Source organism: Oncorhynchus masou, chromosome 33 (assembly GCF_036934945.1).
Source record: "Oncorhynchus masou masou isolate Uvic2021 chromosome 33, UVic_Omas_1.1, whole genome shotgun sequence".
Taxonomy (NCBI): Eukaryota; Metazoa; Chordata; class Actinopteri; order Salmoniformes; family Salmonidae; genus Oncorhynchus; species Oncorhynchus masou.
In genome coordinates this window covers 36605197-36623293 of record NC_088244.1, presented here as the reverse complement: position 1 = coordinate 36623293, position 18097 = coordinate 36605197, and the positions used below count along the sequence as shown (strand labels likewise).

General features: G+C 44.8%; 1 protein-coding gene across 1 annotated transcript in view; it reads right to left on the bottom strand.

Moving 5' to 3' along the window:
• LOC135528428 (nck-associated protein 5-like) overlaps window positions 1-18097 on the bottom strand; it is a 36621-nt gene that overhangs the window by 4254 nt on the left and 14270 nt on the right. Inside the window, exons 3-9 of the mRNA XM_064957504.1 lie at window positions 17513-17647; window positions 17237-17344; window positions 16999-17118; window positions 16097-16195; window positions 13029-15719; window positions 12503-12915; window positions 12201-12339 (exon numbers count right to left, since the gene is read on the bottom strand). Of these exons, the coding sequence (XP_064813576.1) occupies window positions 12201-12339; window positions 12503-12915; window positions 13029-15719; window positions 16097-16195; window positions 16999-17118; window positions 17237-17344; window positions 17513-17647 (3705 nt within the window). The remainder of the gene's footprint in view (window positions 1-12200; window positions 12340-12502; window positions 12916-13028; window positions 15720-16096; window positions 16196-16998; window positions 17119-17236; window positions 17345-17512; window positions 17648-18097) is intronic.

The following is an 18097-nucleotide window of genomic DNA, read 5'->3' as shown; positions in this document are numbered from 1 at the left end:
TGTGGAGCGATGGGTAACGATGCTTCGAGGGTGACTGTTGTTGTGTGCAGAGGGTCCCTGGTTCGCGCCCGGGTATGGGCCACTAGGATGAGTTGTTAATAGTTTCCTTGTTGTTTGAGACATCAATACCAAATTCAGTGTGGTTCATCTTAGGGACGACCATGATAGAGATGCCAAGTTTCAAGGTGATAGGCAACTGTGGAATGGATTAACAGTGGTTTAATGGACATGTAAAGTCAGATTTTTGATTTGTCAACTTTTAACCAATCCCTTAGCTTTTCTCAAACTAAGTTCAAGTGGAACTGACAGCATTTTAGCAACGTTAAATCTGATTAAAATCTGTTCATATACACCCCCAGGAAGAATGACACCTTTAAAAAAAAATGTTTTGTAATTTTCACATTTTCATAAATTCATAGAATGTTTGGGAACTAGGTAGAGTAAGGTATTTGTGAAAATTCTGAAGCAATATAGAGCGGGAAGTGGCCGTGTCGCTTGGACAATTAATAGACACTGCGGCAAATAAAACCTAATAAAAACATTGTCGTCCAGGACAGGAGTCTACGCAGACCGGTGCGTTATAGCCAATCAGAGCTACAGTAAGCCTTTATGCAAATAAGCCATTTTCAACAGCGCAGCTTTAGATCATTAGAACACATTCTTCAAAAGCCAAAAAATACACCTGAATGGATTTTTGAAAATATGTACAGTAAATACCAAGAGAGTCCTCTTACATTTGGGAATTTTACAGTCCTGTTGATCAAACAACCATGAAAAGATAGGCTCTCTCCCTCAGTTATGCACATCAACAACAACAATATCCACAACTAATTCTAGCCAGAGTGAGATGATCTTAAAATAAACAAGGGCATATTAGATAAACCCTCTCAAACGTTTTTCAGCTAGTTGGCCGTCAAAATTGCACTGATAAACGATGGAGAATAATAGCCTACTCGTCCTTCTGCAGATTGCCTGCCAATGCATGCTTGTCCCAACCAATGATGTATATAAACCCTGGATTGCGAATGCTATGTATTGGCCATTGAGAGGCTTTGAAACTACCTGTCGGCCATATTGGCACTCTCCAGTAGGCACAGTCATCCATAGGAATGAATGGAATTCAACAGTATTTAAATTACACTGACAAAAAATGTAAACACAACATGTAAGGTGCTGGTCCCATGTTTCATTAGCTGAAATAAAAGAGGAGAATGTATGTCTTTCAGCCACCCATGGCTGAACCCCTGCCCAGTCATGTGAAATCCATAGATTAGGGCCTAATGATTTTATTTAAATTGACTGATTTCCTTATATGAACTGTAACTCAGCAAAATCTTTGAAATTGTTGCATGTTGCGTTTCTATTTTTGTTCAGTATAAATGTTTCAAGGACAAAATTACACGTATTTAAGTATTTTTGTTGTTGTTGTGTGGACAGTAACATTAGTCATCTCAATGAATTCTTACTTTAAGGATTTAAAAAAAAATATAAAAACATATGTTTGTATGTTTACCTCACACAATAATTTAAAAGTATGCATTAAGGTGTCTGTAATAGAATACAGGTGGCAAAAACAAATATAGACATTAATAAATGCATTTCTATATCTTCCAAAATACTTTTGAAGGAAAGGAGGCACAGTGGCTTTAACACAACACCCCCTACTGGTCATCTAGTGTATGTTTCACTCATTAATCCAGTGTTTAATTGCTAAATTGTAATTATTTCGCCACTATGGCCTATTTATTGTCGTACCTCCCTAATCTTCTACATTTGCACACACTGTATATTGACTTTTCTATTGTGTTATTGACTGTACGTTGGTTTATTCCACGTGTAACTCTGTTGTTTGTGCCGCACTGCTTTGCTTTATCTGAGCCAGGTCACAGTTGTAAATGAGAACTTGTTCTCAACTAGCCTACCTGGTTAAATAAAGGTGAAATAAAATGTAAAAAATAATAAAAAATACTAACCAATAATTTACATGAACCCTAGATTGCAGATGCTATTTATTGGCTATTGAGAGTCTTCGAAGCCACCAGTCGGCCATATTGGCACTCCCTAGTAGGATCAGTCCTCCACGGGAATGAATGGAATTACACAATTTAATTTTGTTGTTGTGGGGACAGTAACATTCATACTCTCTAAAAAAATGCTTTCAGGAAAATGTTTTTAAATATGATTTATTTTTTATGTTTAGCTCACATAATATAATTTAAAAGTATGCATTACGGTGTCTAATAGACTGAATGTGTCAAAAACGGATGTCGACATTAATAAATGCATTTCTATAGCTTCCAAAATATTTTTTACATTTCAGGAGTGCCAAGATTTCAATACAGCACCCCCTGTCAGTCATCCAGGGTTTATACACATCATTGGTTCCAAACCACATTTTGACAACTGAATGGGAACTTGCCTGCCTGCCCATTTGATCGATGCCAAATACATTTGATTGACAACTAAGGGTGCATTTTTAAATTGCCTCCAGTGTGTCAGAGTGCGCTCTGGGTTGTTCGTAAACTCAAGAGCGTTGTCAGATTGTGTGTTCGTAAGTTCAGAGAGTTTTGCTGGACACTGGACGCTCTGGCCAAGGAGTAGGGTTGATCCGAGCTTTCCTCACAACGGCAGTCAAGCACCCAAGCTAACTGGCTAAAGCTGGCTAGCTTGCTAGTTACTTCCAGAAACAAATTAGAGAACACTTCACTGACCATTTCACTCACCCTAGCAGAGTTGGTTAAGCTGTACATGTTATCTGGAGGATTAGTGACTAACTGCTGGCAACAATTAAATCACTTTTTTGCTGATGTTTACTGACACCCATGGAAGCCAATTCCCACCACCATTTCTTAATGCCAATACTATCTAAAAATGCCAAAATACTAAGTCAAAATTTCGACATACTATCTCTAAATTTCGACATGCTAGGTCAGAATTTCAAGATACTAAGTCCAAATTTTGAGATACTAATTTGAATTTTGAAAATAGTAGAACATAGGATATGTTTCTTCATTTGTAGCATTATGTGGCAATTTTCATCTATCCACGTTGCAGAGATCAGTACAGCAGGGCCACCGGCTGTGGCGAGCTGGAATTTTCCCCAACACTTTTGATTCAGTTTAATAAAAAAATATTGACACAAAAGCGTTGAAAAGAGGGAAAAGTACTATTGTTTAGACTGATTTACCTCATGATTTGTCAACTTGTGCACAATTCATCTGTGCTTCAGTCTGATCAACTGTAGCTTACTGATAACAACCACAGTTGCAGGTAGCCTAGAGACACCTAGAGATCCCCTCTGACCAAGGGAAAAGAAGAGGTAACGTCATTTACTTCTAGCCTAAGCTACGTAATGTATTTATAGCCTAAGCTATGTAATGCATTTATAGCCTAAGCTATGTAATGTATTTATAGCCTAAGCTACGTAATGTATTTATAGCCAAAGCTATGTAATGTATTTATAGCCTAAGCTACGTAATGTATTTATAGCCTAAGCTATGTAATGTATTTATAGCCTAAGCTATGTAATGTATTTATAGCCTAAGCTACGTAATGTATTTATATCCTAAGCTATGTAATGTATTTATAGCCTAAGCTATGTAATGTATTTATAGCCTAAGCTACGTAATGTATTTATAGCCAAAGCTATGTAATGTATTTATAGCCTAAGCTACGTAATGTATTTATAGCCTAAGCTATGTAATGTATTTATAGCCTAAGCTATGTAATGTATTTATAGCCTAAGCTACGTAATGTATTTATATCCTAAGCTATGTAATGTATTTATAGCCTAAGCTACGTAATGTATTTATAGCCTAAGCTACGTAATGTATTTATAGCCTAAGCTACGTAATGTATTTATAGCCTAAGCTACGTAATGCATTTATAGCCTAAGCTATGTAATGTATTTATAGCCTAAGCTATGTAATGCATTTATAGCCTAAGCTATGTAATGTATTTATAGCCTAAGCTATGTAATGTATTTATAGCCTAAGCTATGTAATGTATTTATAGCCTAAGCTATGTAATGTATTTATAGCCTAAGCTATGTAATGTATTTATAGCCTAAGCTATGTAATGTATTTATAGCCTAAGCTATGTAATGTATTTATAGCCTAAGCTATGTAATGTATTTATAGCCTAAGCTATGTAATGTATTTATAGCCTAAACTATGTAATGTATTTATAGCCATTTGTGTTAAGAGAAAATGTGAATGTGATCAAATTTGGTTTGCATTCAAACTTCAGGTGGCGAGGCTACCTAGACCTTATCATTTCAAAATAATTGACTGGAATTAATCAACACAATAGTGATGACATTTTTATTTATTTTATTTAACCTTTATTTAACTAGGCAAGTCAGTTAAGAACAAATTCTCATTTACAATGACGGCCTACCCAGATGACGCTGGGCCAACTGTGCGCCGCCCTATGGGACTCCCAATCACGGCCGGTTGTGATACAGCCTGGAATCGAACCAGGATCTGTAGTGACGCCTCTAACACTGAGATGCAGTGCCTTAGACCACTGTGCGACTAACCTTTTAATTACAGATGCAAAGGCCTACACGATGCAACCCTGCAGAAAGCAAACTCAGCCCTCTTAGTTCTATTGTCCAATCGCAGTTGTTGTTGATAACTATTATTATTATTTATTTTTTAAATCTTGTCCTAAATAAAACTGTTTTACAGCTGATTTATTATTTTGTTATACCCTTCAACTTGGGTCCGAAGTTTTACCTGGTTAGATTAGCCCAATGGTCCTCAAACCTCTCCTCGGGGAACCCCAGAGGTTTCACACAGAACTTGTTCACCTGATTCAGAGTGCGCTCTTCACAGACAAATCCCAATTTCAACTGTACCGGGCAGACGGCAGACAGCGTGTATGGCGTTTGTGAGCGAGCGGTTTGCTGATGTCAACGTTGTGAACAGAGTGCCCCATGGTGGCGGTGAGGTTATATGGGCAGGCATAAGCTACGGACCACAAACACAATTGCATTTTATCGATGGCAATTTGAATGCCCTGAGATACCGTGACGAGATCCCAAGGCCCATTCAGCACGATAATAATGGCGCAAGGATCTGTACACAATTCCTGGAAGCTGAAAATGTCACAGACATGTCACCACCCATTGAGCTAGAGCTGAGCGATATATCAAATTAATTCAAATGTATGTTTTTTTTGCGCAATATTCCAATTGCCTGTATCGCAAGAATGTAGGTTTTGTGTCCGCTTATTCTCATGTTGATTTTTGGTCTTGTCCCCTTCGCTCCTCTGTGTGCACCTTCCTATTTGCACCAGAGATATCGATATAATGACGAGATTCACGTCTCCGCCCTAGCAATGGGAGTCATTGTCCCAAATGCGGGAAGGCTGCGACAAGCTGTCTCACCCTGCGTTTTCTGTTTGTCTTTTGCCAGTTTGTCTTGTCTTGCCAAGTTTTACCAACGCTTTTTGCAGTTTTCCAGTCTTTGTAGTTTCTGTTTTCTAGTCCTCCCCGTTCTGATTATTCTGCCTGCCCTGACCCTGAGCCTGCCGTCCTGTACCTGTCGGACTCTGATCTGGTTGCAAACCTCTTTTTGTCTTTGACCTGCCCTTTACCTGCTCCCCGTGTTATGATAAATCATCTGAGAACTGAATCATCCGCCTTCTGTGTCTGCATCTGGGTCATATCCTGAGTCGTGAGAGTACGAACTGGCCATGACTTACGCAGCAGAATCCTACCAGCCCCGCAACACTGTCTGCCTACAAGGAGCCACCATTGGAAGACACGAGGAGCTACTTCAGAACCTTATGGAAGGACTCCATGCCTTGGCGGAATGCCATGACCAGGGTTTCAACTCAGTGCTCGAGCAATTCCGCGGGTTATCTACTAAGCAGCAAGCCACTACAGTAACCCCCCGCTACCAGTGGTGCTACTCCCCAATCTAGCCCGGCTTCCAGAGAACCCTGCTTACCTCCTCCGGAGCGCTACGTTGGAGATCCAGGATCCTGCCTGGCGTTTCTCTCCCAGTGTTCTCTCATCTTTGAGCTGCAGCCCTATATGTTTCCCTCAGATCGCTCGAGAATAGCATACTTGATGACGCTGATGTCTGGGAGGGCTCTCGCCTAGGCTACAGGAGTGTGGGAGCAACAATTCACCATTTGCCTCAGTCTGGAGGAGTTTGTGGCGGAGGTTAGAAAGGTGTTCAATTCTCTGTTGTCCGGGAGAGAGGCTGCTCGTAAGCATCTGCGCCAAGACTCCCATAGTGTGGCAGACTATGCAGTAGGTTTTCACACTTTGGCCGCTGAGAATGCCTGGAACCCGTAAGGTCTTTTCGACACGTTCCTGAATGGATTATCAGAGGTAGTCAAAGACGAGCTCGCAGCCCGGGAGCTTCCCATGGACCTCGACTCTCTCATAGCCTTGACTGCAATAGTCTGCTCCCTGTCACACTCGCTCGTCCAAGGTGCCAACCTCACCTCCGAGGAATCCCGGAAGTACCCGGGAGAATCCGATGTCACCCGAGTTCCCACGGGAATCACCGAGGGCTATCGACTCGCGTCCTCCGGAGCCCATGCAACTTGGCAGGGCCAGATTTTCTCCTGCTGAACACTTACGCAGACTGAGCACCGAGAGCTGTCTGTATTGTGGAGCTGCAGGACATTACATATCTATCTGTCCATTAAAAGACCATGGTCATCAAGCAGGTATCAGTACGCTGGTGAGCCGTACGGGAAGTTCCCTTCTTCCATTACTCGCACCCCTCTCCATGCTATTCTGTTGTGGGGTGACCAGTCCAAATCTCTCCGGGTGCTCATTGACTCTGGGGCCAACGAGAGCTTTTTGTTAAATCAGAAAAATGTGAATTCCATCTCCTTCCTAGGGTACGTCATTGCTGCTGGAAATATTCAGCTGGACTCTGACAAGGTGAGAGCGGTGATGGATTGGCCTCAACTCACATCCAGAGTACAACTGCAGCATTTCCTGTGGTTTGTTCATTTCTACCGCCGCTTCATCCGGGGTTACAGCACCCTGGCTTCCCCCCTCTCAGCACTCAACTCTCCCAAAGTTCCATTCACGTGGTCTCCAGCAGCTGACTGGGCGTTCTCGGACCTCAAGCATTGGTTTATTACAGCTCCCATTTTAACCCATCCGGACCCGTCCCATCAGCTTGCCTCAGACTTCAGAGTGGGGGCTGTTCTGTCCCAGCGTTTTGCCAACGACCAAAAGTTGCATCCCTGCATTTTCCTTTCCCATCGTCTTAACCCCGAAGAGAGGAACTACGATGTGGGAAATTGAGAACTACTCGTGGCCAAGATGGTGTTGGAGGAGTGGAGGCACTGGTTAGAGGGGGCGGAACATCCATTCGTAGTGTGGACTGATCACAAGAACCTGGAATATCTCCGCACCGCCTCAACTCTAGGCAAGCTTGATGTGCTCTGCTTTTCACTCTGTTCAATTCACGATTTCCTACTGCCCGGGGTCCAAGAATGTGAAGCAGTCTCATGCTTCTATAGCCCAGCTGCTACACCGTCGGACCCCGAGACCATCCTCCCTACCTCTTGTCTCATATATCCCTGGACTTCGTCACTGGTCTCCCTCCATCAGATGCCAACACCACAATCCTTACAGTGGTGGATAGGTTTTACAAAGTTTCCCATTTCATTCCCCTTCCCAAGTTACACTCAGCCAAGGAGACGGCCCAGCTCATGGTGCAACACGTCTTCCGGCTCCATGGACCTCCGGTGGACATTGTCTGCGATCGTGGTCCTCAGTTTCTGGAAGGCGTTCTGCACCCTCATTGGGTCGTCGGCAAGCCTGCCCTCTGGTTTTCACCCCCGGTCTATCGGCCAGTCGGAGTGAGGACCTGGAGACGGCTCTTTGTTGCCTCGTCCCTGCCCACCCCACCCCCTGGAATCAGCAACTAGTGTGGGTGGAATACGCCCGTAACACCTTTCCCTGCTCGGCCACTGGTCCCTCGCCTTTCGAGTGTTCCCTGGGATATCAGCCCCCACTCTTCCCTGAGGAAGAGGTCAGCATACCCTTGGCCCAGAAGTTTGTCCGCCGCTGTCGCCGTACCTGGAAGAGAGCCCGGCCCACTCTTCTCAAGATCACCTCCAAGTATCGGCAACAGGCGGACCGCCACCGGACCCCTGCTACCCACTACCGTCTTGGGCAGAGGGTATGGCTGCCCACTTGGGATCTACCCCTCCGGGTGGAGTCCCGTAAACTTTCCCCCCCGTTTTATTGGCCCTTTCCCCATCTCAAAAATTCTTAGTCCCTCTGCTGTTTATCTTTTGTTGCCCCACACCCTCTGTATACATCCCACCTTTCATGTGTCTAGGATTAAACCTCTATCTCCTATTTCTTGCCGTTCTGTCCCTGATTGACGCTGCCCTGTATTACTGACCCTCCAGCCTCTCACGCCAACAAAGATGATAGACTACATCTTCCTCTCTAACAATGCAGTTTCAACTCGCTATTTGTATTTAAGATTTGGTCCAACAAAATTGGTCATATGGACACAAACACATTGAGACATAATTTTACTGTAATAGAGGATACGTTCACTTTTCTAACAATACTCTTTTTATGTCTCAACTACTCAAATTGCACGCCGAGCAGACACTACTGAGAGTGTCAATGAACATTGATTCTGGAAAATGAATGCTCAGTTTGTCACACACAGCATTGGGGTACCACCTAATTCATTGTTATACTAGCTGTCTAGTCTGTGTTTAATAAATGTGCAACAAGCTTAAAACACAATTATATAAGGAACTGGCAATTCATTCTGAGAAATAAGGTAGCCCACTTGATTTCAACATATGAACAAACATCTGGACAGGCTAATATGCTTTTCAAACAGTTGGAGACAGACAGAACGTTGTGTTGTTGTGAAGAAGTTTAAAGCCGGATTTGGATACAAAAAGATTTCCCAAGCTTTAAGCATCCCAAGGAGCACTGTGCAAGCAATAATATTGAAATGGAAGGAGTATCAGACCACTGCAAATCTACCAAGACCTGGCCGTCCTTCTAAACTGTCAGCTCATACAAGGAGAAGACTGATCAGAGATGCAGCCAAGAGGCCCATGATCACTCTGGATGAACTGCAGAGATCTACAGCTGAGGTGGGAGACTCTGTCCATAGGACAACAATCAGTCGTATATTGCACAAATCTGGCCTTTATGGAAGTGGCAAGAAGAAAGCCATTTCTTAAAGATATCCATAAAAAGTGTCTTTAAAGTTTGCCACAAGCCACCTGGGAGACACAACAAAAATGTGGAAGAAGGTGCTCTGGTCAGATGAAACCAAAATTGAATGCAAACGTTATATGTTTGGCGTAAAAGCCTTCCCCACTGTCAAACATGGTGGTGGCAGCATCATGGTTTGGGCCTGCTTTTCTTCAGCAGGGACAGGGAAGATGGTTAAAATTGATGGGAAGATGGATGGAGCCAAATACAGGACCATTCTGGAAGAAAACATGATGGAGTCTGCAAAAGACCTGAGACTGGGACGGAGATTTGTCTTCCAACAAGACAATGATCCAAAACATAAAGCAAAATCTACAATGGAATGGTTCAAAAATAAACATATCCAGGTGTTAGAATGGCCAAGTCAAAGTCCAGACCTGAATCCAATCGAGAATCTTTGGAAAGAACTGAAAACTGCTGTTCAACAATGCTCTCCATCCAACCTCACTGAGCTCGAGCTGTTTTGCAAGGAGGAATGGGAAAAAATTTCAGTCTCTCGATGTGCAAAACTGATAGAGACATACCCCAAGCGACTTACAGCTGTAATCGCAGCAAAAGGTGGCGCTACAAAGTATTAACTTAAGGGGGCTGAATAATTTTGCATGCCCAATTTTTCAGTTTTTGATTTGTTAAAAAAGTTTAAAATATCCAATAAATGTTGTTCCACTTCATGATTGTGTCCCACTTCATGATTGTGTCCCAAAAAAAAAATTTTTTTTATATCTTTATGTTTGAAGCCTGAAATGTGGCAAAAGGTCGCAAAGTTCAAGGGGGCCGAATACTTTCGCAAGGCACTGTATATATATTTCAAAAATGTTTTTACTTATCTATTTTTTACTTAACACTGCATTGTTGGTTAAGGGCTTGTAAGTAAGCATTTCACTGTAAGGTCTACTACACCTGTTGTATTCGGCGCATGTGACAAATAAAATTGGATTTGATTTGACCCCTCTGTACTTTGCTCCGTTCATCTTTCCCTCAATCCTGACTAGTCTCCCAGTCCCTGCCTCTGAAAAACATCCCCAAAGAATGATGCTGCCACCACCATGCTTCACCATAGGGATGGTGCCAGGTTTCCTCCAGACTTGACACTTGGCATCCAGACCAAAGTGTTCAATCTTAGTTTCATCAGAACAGAGAATCTTGTTTCTCCTGGTCTGAGAGTCTTTTAGGTGCCTTTTGGCAAACTCCAAACGGGCTGTCATGTGCCTTTTACTGAGGAGTGGCTTCCGTCTGGCCAATCTACCATTTAGGCCTGATTGGTGGAGTCATGCAGAGTTGATTGTCCTTCTGGAAGGTTTTCCCATCTCCACAGAGGAACTCTGGAGCTCTGTCAGAGTTACCATCGGGTTCCTGGTCACCTCCTTGACCAAGGCCCTTCTCCCCCAATTGCTTGGCTGGGTGGCCAGCTATAGGAAGAGTATCAGACTTCTTCCATTTAAGAATGATGGAGGCCACTGTCTTCTTGGGGTCCTTCAATGCTGCAGAATCGGTTTGTACTCTTCCCCAGATCTGTGCCTCGACACAATCCTGTCTCGGAGCTCTACAGACAATTCCTCCGTTCTGCTCTTACATGCACTGTCAACTGTGGGCCTTATATAGACAGGTGTGTGCCTTTCCAAATCATGTCCAATCAATTGAATTTGCAAAAAAAAATCTAAAAACCTGTTCTTGCCTTGTCATTATGGGCTATTGTTTGTTGATTGATGAGGGAAAAACATATTTAATCAATTTTAGAATAAGGCTGTAACGTAACAAAATGTGGAAAAAGTCAAGAGGTCTGAATACTTTCCCGAATGCACTGTACATTGCAAATCAGCCATAAGTATGAAAGAAATGTAGATATTATTTTTAGGCCATATCGCCCAGCTTTACATTGAGCATGTTTGGGATGCTCTGGATCTAAGTATACGACAGCATGTTCCAGGTCCCGCCAATATCCAGCAACTTCGCACAGCCATTGAACAGGAATGGGACAATATTCCACAGGCCGCAATCAACAGCCTGATCAACTCTATGCGAAAGAGATGTGTTGCGCTGTATGAGCCAAATGGTGGTCCCACCAGATGCATATCTGTATTCCTAGTCATGTGAAATGCATAGATTAGGGCCTAATGGATATATTTCAATGGACTGATTCCCTGTATATCAACTGTAACTCAGTAAAATCTTTGAAATGGTTGCATGTTATGTTGCGTTTATATTTTTTGATCATATTCAGCGGGTGTTCATATTCAGCGGGTGTTCATATTCAGCGGGTGTTCATATTCAGCGGTTGTTCATATTCAGAGGTTGTTCATATTCAGCGGGTGTTCATATTCAGCGGTTGTTCATATTCAGTGGTTGTTCATATTCAGCGGGTGTTCATTTCAGCGGTTGTTCATATTCAGCGGGTGTTCACATTCAGCGGGTGTTCACATTCAGCGGGTGTTCATATTCAGTGGGTGTTCACATTCAGCAGGTGTTCATATTCAGCGGGAGACTAAATGAATCAGTTATTCATGCTTGAACTGCATTCACCCATCTGCCTTAATGTACGTCATGGAATTTTGGTCAAATAGAAGCAATTTTTAAAACTATTGAATTATCAATGACGTAGCCATCTCTTATCACCAATCCCTTAGTTTTTCCTCAAACTAAGTTAAGAGCTGTACCATGGGCCTACACATCGTGTTATTATGGTTCGTGGGAATGGGAATAGGTTTTTCAAAAGGTTTTCCCAATTTCCAGAATGATGGACCTTATAGGTCCTTGAAGCAAAGTTGTTCGGCATGAAGAAAGACGCCTACAAACAAAGTGGGCTCCAGTTTCTGTGTATCAAATTATCTATATATATATTTTTTTAAATGCTTGAGTTATTTGACCATGTGAAGGAAAAAAATAAGAAAAAAAATTCAGACAATAACAATACCTTTGCTGTGAACCTCTAATGAATACTCATTGTAACGCAGCTGTAGCCTACCTTCTGCATGTCCTCTCTGTTGGCGGTGTGGCTGATGATGCTGTGAGTAGGTTGGCTGCTGAACGGTCTGGAAGTCTTACAGTCAAAGGAGAGGCGTCTCTGTGCCACACTGATGCCACTGAAGTCCTTCCCATCCACCCTACAGTCACATCAGATAACGGAATTGGTTTATTAAAGGAAAGGCAACACAAAACAACTGATATTTTCACCTAAGCACAAAATTCACTTTTCACAAAATCAGATCAAATCTTAACTGGCTTATACATAGAATCCAACAGTGCTTGCTTCTATCATTTCCTCACCTGTTCAGTAACTGCTGCATGAAATTGTCTGAGCGCGCTCCCCTGTACATAACAGCCAGCTGGCCCTGTGATTGGTCCATCACCACCTCACAGGAGTGACCCCTTCCAGAGCGGTCTATCCCAACCCCCTCGACCCCGTTCATGTAGGCTCTCTCCTCCTCCAGAGCTCTCCTCAGACCCTCCGCCTTCTCCATCAGCATAGAGATATTCAGGCTCTCCACCCCCACCCCATCTCCTTTAGACTTAGACCCCGCCATCTTGGAAGGGATGTTCAGCCTCCACTCTCCACCCTTCTTTTCGTCTTTGACTTTAGGGGGTATGTCTGGTTTGCGGCTCAGAGCTGGGAGTTTGCTCTTCTTCAGGCCGAACCAGCTTGCGATGCCATTGGAGCCTTTCTGTTTCACCTCGGTGACCTGTTCAAAGTGTTTATTTATCAAATTGATGACAGCAAACACTCTGAAATACTTGATAATAACACATTTCGACTCAACACTACAACACAGTTAGAGAAAACAACCATCAATACCTGTCCTCTGTCTCGGTCCTGCTCTGCCAGTTTCAGCATGTTCTCCTCAATACCCTTCATCACCTTCTCTTCCATGGCTGACGTCGGGCCGGGGGTGGGGCCGGGGACAATAGGGACAAGGTGCCTCTCCTCCTCCTGCTGCGTGCCTGACGTTGGCCTTGGGGGAGGAAAGCTGTCTCCGTGCGCCGTGGTGTTTCTCTTCCTGTTTGCATTGAGCTTGCTCCTGTCCTCGGACTTGGATGAGTAGCGTGGCGTCAGCGCTGGGGCATCCAGGGTGGGTTTCCCAGCTCCACCTCTACTGACAGCTGAGGGTGAGGGAGCCGGGGCCTGGCAGGGTTTCGACGGGGACTTAGGCAGGACTTTGTTGGGGCTGCTGCTGCTCTGAGGGATGCTGGGTGCAGGTTGTTTACCCTGGTAAGACAGGTTCAGAGAAGCTGGGCATTTCACGCTGTGTGGAACCATGGGAGAGTCCGTGTTTGGGGATGGGAGGCCCAGTTTACCTTTGGGGCTGTCTGTATTAGTCACACCCACTCTGGATGAGAGCGTCTCCAGCTCTGCCTTAGCGACTGAAGAGCCAGAGAGAAGAGACTTAGCTGCTGGATCATAGGACTGACAAGCACCAGGGAACATCAAAGTAACACTACCAAGAATACCTTTAGGCTTACCATCCAAAGAGTCTGTATATTTTGAGTGCCTCTGCTCCTCTAAATTATGATCCACAGGCCTCTCCGCTGTCTTACTCCTGTCATCGTTAAAAGTGACTATACTCTCATCACTATGAGGGTCTGGCTTGTCTACTGGCAGCAGCACATTGACTTGTAAATCCTCAGAGCTCCTCAGCTTGCCAAGTGCAGCCAACCTGTCTTTGAATGTGTGACTAGACTCGGCTGGCTGCCTCCCTGGCCCTGCTACCCGAGAAGGCCTCTTGGGAATGGATGAGGGATCATGTCTCTTGGCTGGGAGAGCTGGAGGCTGGGACCGGGAGGGATCAGAGTTCTGCATGGTGGTTTCTCTAGTGTCCTGGTCCTGCGATCCTCTGTCTTTCATGCTGGCGTAGTGAGCAGGGCTCCCCTGAAACTGAGCTGCTCTGAGGGCAGAGGGGTTGGGCAGACTGTGGTGGCCGTGCCAGACTGGGCTCTCTGTGTTCACATCCTGATCGGACGAGGATGAAGAAGATGAGGAAGATGAGGAGGAGGAGGAGTCCGAGGCAGGGGAGAAATGCTGCAGCTGGAGACTACGGACATTCTCTTTCTGTAGTAGTGGATTCACTAGCTTCCTGTCACTATCTGTGTTGGTATGAGAGGAAGATGATGTGTTTATGTTCTCTGGGACCTTGGATTCTTCCAGCTGAGCCGAGGTGGAGAGTTCCAAAACATTCTCATAGTACGGTACCTTCTGAGGAGACGCCCTGGGTGTCTGTGATGTACCAGGGGCCAATGGCTTGGGGACCACACAGCTTGCCTTGGGGACCGAGAGGCTGCTGTAGCAAAGTTCCTTGACTGGAGGGGAGCAGGCATCCTCAGGCTGTGGCGGAGAGGTGGGGGCTGAGGCTGAGTGTGTGGTGGCTGGGTAGGACTCTGACCTGGCGGGTGGAGGAGGGTGCCTGGTCCTCTCTGTGGTGGTGGCTCTGCGTGAGGGGACGGGGGAGTGGTACACCTCATAGTTATTGGTACGGCAGGGGATCTTGGAGGTGCGGGTGAGCTGTGGGCTCAGGCGGACAGGACTGGCCGCTGCCTGGGTCCTCTCTGCCATCGTGGGGATCTTTATAAACTTTAGGATCCTGGACGGGGAGTTGATCGCAGCAGCTTTGACGTCGATGAGGCAGGAGGAGGGGATGGGGCTGAAGGCCACATTGGTTCTCCCTGAGAGAGCTCCCTCCTCTGCTGGGCCACTGTCTTTCTCTGGAATAACTACATCACTCAAAACATTATCACTGTCATTGGAGGAGAGGAGAAACCCATTGGTTTCCAGCTCACAGTATGCAATCTGAGGGTTGTCCTTCACTCCAGGGACAGGCAGCTGGGAGGTAAATAAACTACTGCTGTCTTCAGATTTCCCTTTCAGACAGTCCTCTTCATCTGTGCCCTGGACCTGCCCTGTCTTTATCGCTGCCTCTGGGCACTGATTGGCTGGACTAGTCTGATCTACGCTTGTGACTGACAAGTAAGAGTTGGGACCCGCTGGTTGCTGGTGGTCATTCATTGTCTGGTGTTTCTCCACTGATGTGCTCTTGATGTGGAACTCACTAAGAGCAGCTGCGGTGGGTGTGCCTTTGACGTGGTTCGGCGTTGGATTAGGCTTCGGAGTGCAAATATGGTTACATTTGACCGGACTGTCTGTGCTCCTCTTGCAGTGAGTAGGACATAACCTCCCTTCACCATCGAGGCGCTGTTGGTGTTGCGTGCTGTCAGAGTCTGAGCAGGAGCAGCGGCAGCGTGCCTGGTGCTTCTTACACAGGTCTCCAGCAGCCAGCACAGCCTCCGTGGACATCAGAACCTGGCTGTAGTCACAGAAGGAAACGCTGCCTGCCGAGGGGTGGAACTTGAGGGGGTCGGTCTCCTCCATCTTGCGGAGGACCTCCAGGATGTGTGCTTTCTTCTTGAAGAATGGGGACAGGGCCTCCATGGATGCGGCTGGGCCTCGGGGGGGAGTTGCTGGGGCCTGTGGCAGTGTGCGGTGGAACCCATTTCCCTGTTGAGAGAAATAATGTCAGGTTGTTATTATAGGAGTGAACGTGTTCTCAATAACTAAATTGGTTAAACAAAGGTTATAAACAAGATTCAAGTCGTTTCTTTCAATAGCACTTCCACCAGACTGCAGCCTTACACTGTGTATGAAATATCGACAGAACAAACCACTGTTGGCATAAGTGAAGGAAATCAGTTTAACAGAGAAAGTCCAGGTCTCTTGAATACAATAGTGAAAGAGAAAGGATATCCATTTCACATGAGAAACCATAGACTCAGCAGTACACGTCATGACTGCTGCCGTAACCCAGACAGTGTTTATCCCCATAGGAGTCTACAGCCATGTCTCAGGATTAAGTATTGACTGTGCTTTGTCCTCACCTTGGCTTGTGCTTGACTCTGTGACTGTGACTCCACCTGTTTGTCAGAGACATTGTGCAGCAGCTGTGTATTGTACACTGGGAGGGGTCCTGGCTGCACCTGTAACAGTAAATGCAATGCAATTATTATATCAGATTAGGATATCATGTACACCACTTTAAGCAAAAAAAAATGTTATAGGACTCTATACAATAGGCTACATCACTACACAGCAGATTATGACAGATTATGACGTTGGCCTGAGACATGGCTGTATACTCTTATGGCGCACACAAAAGTGTTCTTCAGGATGTCCAGATTAGAAAACCTATTTTTGGTTCAAGGTAGAACCCTTTTGGGTTCCATGTAAACCCTCTGTAGAAAGGGTTCTACATGGAACCCAAAAGGGTTGTACCTGGAACCAGAAAGGGTTCTTTAAAGGGTTCTCCTATGAGGTTAGCCTGGAGAAACCTTTAAGGTTCTAGAGAGCACCTTTTTTTTCTCTAAGAGTTTTTAACATGGCTCAAGACTCAGTTGGTGTCACGGCCATCGTTGGAAGTAGACCAAAGTGCAGTGTGGTGAGCATACATTTCTCTTTTTATTTAAAATGTCGCCAACAAAACAAGAAACGAAAAACAACCGTGAAGCTTACAGGGCTATAGTGCCACTAACAAAGATAACTACCCACACTGAAAGGAGGGAAAAGGGACTTCCTAAGTATGATTCCCAATCAGAGACAACGATTGACAGCTATCCCTGATTGAGAACCATACCCGGCCAAAACATAGAAAACAAAAAATAGAATGCCCACCCCACATTACACCCTGACCTAACCAAATAGAGAAATAAAACGGCTCTCTAAGGTCAGGGCGTGACAGTTGGTGTAATGTTGCGGTGTCTCAGTGCAGATTGTTACTTTATACCTGGTCGTGAGGGCTTGAATGGTTGGGTAGTTTCTGTTGGAAGAGCTCACAGAGCACTCTGTTCTGTCTCTCCAGGTCAAACACATGCATCTTCAGCTTGATGCACTCCTCTCGCAGATCCTGCGTATATATATACACAAAAACATATCATTAAAAACACAACCCATGTCTTACCGGTTGTGATTCAAAATGGGCTTAAAAAAAAAGATGGATTGTTGAGGATGACATGTCAGTTTGCCTTTTGGTTGAGTAGAGCTTGGACCACATGGTTGGCCACCTCGTCCAGACATCTCTCATATGCCTCTCTTTGACTCTCATTTGCCAACACAAGAGCTGAATTCTCTGCCTGTTAAAAGAAGCCAATAGATTATTCACAACTGTAAATGTATGACAATAACTTTCATAAATTTGAAAATTGAAATGAAAGCAATGAATATGTGGTGAAACTATATTTAAAAAATGACATAATTTGAGATGCTTTATATTCAGTTCATTAAGATTGGGGTTGACTAACCTCCAGCTCTCTGAGTCGGTCCATGAGTTCTCCGCTGTTCTCTTCTTCCTCCAGGTAGTCCTCAACATCCCCCTCGTCTGACTCCAGGTCTTCATCACACATCCTCGGTTCTGTATCATCAGACATCGTTCTCATCTGGAACACAAGGAGGTTCATAATGTTACAATCGTCTCACTTTTACACCCAAAACATCAATGTACTATGTAATCACCAACATACAGTAAGTCATCTATACCCTTGCGTTGAGACATGGCCCTAGGACCATGCCTCAGGACAACCTGGCTTGATGACTCCTTGCTGTCCCCAGTCCACCTGGCCATGCTGCTGCCCCAGTTTCAACCGTTCTGCTACCGTTCGTGTTACCTGTCCCAGACCAGCTGTTTTCAACTCTTTAGAGACAGCAGGAGCAGTAGAGATACTCTGAATGATCGGCTATGAAAAGCCAACTGACATTTACTCCTGAGGTGCTGACCAGTTGCACCCTCGACAACCACCGTGATTACTTGGCCATGTTCTGTTATAATCTCCACCCGGCACAGCCAGAAGAGGACTGGCCACCCCTCATAGCCTGGTTCCTCTTTAGGT